This window comes from Amblyomma maculatum, chromosome 2 (assembly GCF_055883805.1).
Source record: "Amblyomma maculatum isolate TAMU_Amacu chromosome 2, ASM5588380v1, whole genome shotgun sequence".
Lineage (NCBI taxonomy): Eukaryota > Metazoa > Arthropoda > Arachnida > Ixodida > Ixodidae > Amblyomma > Amblyomma maculatum.
The window spans coordinates 132,716,363-132,718,903 of record NC_139345.1 but is presented as its reverse complement, the minus strand read 5'-3'; the positions used below and the strand labels follow the sequence as shown (position 1 = coordinate 132,718,903).

The following is a 2,541-nucleotide window of genomic DNA, read 5'->3' as shown; positions in this document are numbered from 1 at the left end:
GGCAATCAGATGTGCTTAGATATCCAACTCACGCCTGTAGAAAGCGATTCCGGACAAAAGAGCAAGAGTAGCCGGCCACGAAGTGACAGCAGCAGATCCCTCACTCTAGTGGTGAGGGAAGATTCACACGAAACGGTACTTTTTCGCTCCCAGACGCTGCCACACAAGCAAGCCGTTGCGTATCTAGGGCGCGTGGCTGGCTCGGCTCCAGCAAGAGCGGCTGCTCGCAGAACCAATCGGAGCCGGCCGAATTATGTCAATTACGCAAGGAGAGCGGTCTACGAGGCAGCGGCAGAGGGAGAATCGAGATTCGTTCCCAACCTTGACTATAATCACTGTCTCCCATTGCTTCGGGTTTTACTTTCTTGTTTTACTCCTTTTGAATACGTGGAAGCGGGAAACCAGAGAGGCAGTCCGCCCTCCGGCCTCCTCGACCTTCGCGATCGGGGCAGTGAGTGAGCGCGAATGCGGCGGCGCTGCATGCACAAAGTACGCCACAACCACGCTCCCAGGACACTCGTATATCTGGTCGCGCCCGTTGCGAACCGCAGCAGACCGCTACCGGCGTCGGCACCTCACCACCATGGAGGCTTCGAGGGTCATGCTCCTGTTGGCTGCCGCGCTGCTCGGCTATGTCGCTACCGCGAGTGCTGCCAAGTGCTCGATGCTTGGCTTCTGCGACAACAAGAACAAGCTGCCGTGCATCTACAATGGTGTTCCTAAGCCGGTTACGGACGAATCTGCGAGGACCATCATGAAGGAAGCGTGCGGTGACTACTTCTCTATTCACGGAGACTCCCTCTGCTGCGACGCCGCTCAAATTAAGGAGCTCGCGAAGCAAATCAAGGCTCTGGAAGAGGTAGGCCTGCGTCGCTGCGAAGCTTGCTACGCCAACTTCCAGAAGCTCCTGTGCAACATGGCCTGCTCTCCGCACCAGGGAGATTTCCTGCGAGTCGTCCATTACGATGACGAGCCGCATGAGGTGGCCGAACACGTGTCTTTCTACGTTGACTACAAGACCCTCCGGAACATCTACGGCTCGTGCATCAACCCCAAGAAGTTCCTCAGGTTCCTGCCGCTTTCATTTGCCTACTGCGGCCAGGACTACCACAACTGCACCATGAACCTTTGGTACGGCGCCTTGGGTAAGAGGCGAGCGGGTCTCACGTCTGTGGACGTCACCTTCGAGCCAGTCGACCAGGAGGCAATTTTCACCGGACTGCGGGAGTACAGGCCTTTCAAGGACTCCATGTATGGCTGCAACGAGACCGTGTCCGGTAAGACGTGCGCGTGCGAGGACTGCGAGGCAGTCTGTGAAGATGCTGATGATGCTGTGAAAACTGCACCGCTGAGCACATGAGGACTTGCGCAGGCCAAGGCACCCAAGCACAAAATATTGCTCCTCTCTGTCGCATTGTTTGTAGTGCTGTTCCATGCAGAGGCTTATGTGGTGTTAAGTGAAGCCGTCTTTGTGTCCCGGAGGTCTGACTGATAGAACTCGCTGCAAGGGCTCTGGAACGGCCCTCGTGCTTGCAACCTGTACATGCGTTTCGCTGATTTTGTGTTTTTTGAATTTTGTTTCTTCTTGACATCGTCTTTTTTTCTCTGCAAAACATAAACAGTTCCTGTAAAGACCATTCAATATTTACATACTGTGTTTTGGAAAACAAAAGCGATGTAGCGTCAATAACTAATGTCATGGCGTTTTAAAGAACACAAACTAAGGAACAATCGGATAATCAAAACAGACACTATTACACTTTCATCCAGATCATAATTACCTGCTCCCAGTAAAAACTACTGTTTCTTACATCAACACACACAAGCATTGCATTTTGAGTATTGTGGAGTGATCAATACCAGAAAATAGTTATCGGCACCTACGAATGCGCTGTCTGTACATCTGTATTATAATTTGTAAAAATAAATAAAATATGTCACTGTACAACCACATTACGTGAGCTTGTTCAACTTGATAGCTTTTGCATCCCTCACTTTTCCGCTCCATGAAAATATAAGACGTCCTTCTGTCTCAACACTTAATGCGTATTCGAGAAGTGTGGTAATTCGCGTAATCTAAACAAACCTAAATACCACATTTTTCCGTATGGTTGTGTTCATTCCTGCAACAAATCTAAGAGCAACATTATTAGAGTATACCAGGCTTGAAACAAATCAGGCTGAAAATATTTGATTTTGGTGTCGGTGCGAGCGAACATGTGCAACATTTATCTTCTTCGCTAAATTACGGGGTATAATCACAAGCTCTGGCTAGTAATTTGTCTGCAAAGAAAAATTCGACAATGAAATTTAAAGCTTTAGCTCAACAGAAGAGCTTTACATGAGATAGAAAGAACGAAGCAGACGTCCATTCTGCTTAGACATTCCGTTCTGTTATACTGATAATAGAATCATGTCGCCCAAACTCGCCTAAACTGCCATATTATTGCACGTCAGAGGACCTTCTGAAGCCTCCCATTTGATGGCCTTGCTTTTTCTTCTCTCTTTTTTTTCATCCCACTCAGATGACGTAACAAACGT

General features: G+C 48.8%; 1 protein-coding gene across 1 annotated transcript; it reads left to right on the top strand.

Moving 5' to 3' along the window:
• Positions 1-473: 473 nt before the first annotated feature.
• On the top strand, positions 474-1,950 carry LOC146199919 (NPC intracellular cholesterol transporter 1-like). Its single transcript, XM_084592828.1, has one exon. The coding sequence runs from the start codon at positions 584-586 to the stop codon at positions 1,358-1,360; it is 777 nt and encodes a 258-aa protein (XP_084448954.1). The 5' UTR covers positions 474-583; the 3' UTR covers positions 1,361-1,950.
• Positions 1,951-2,541: the final 591 nt, after the last annotated feature.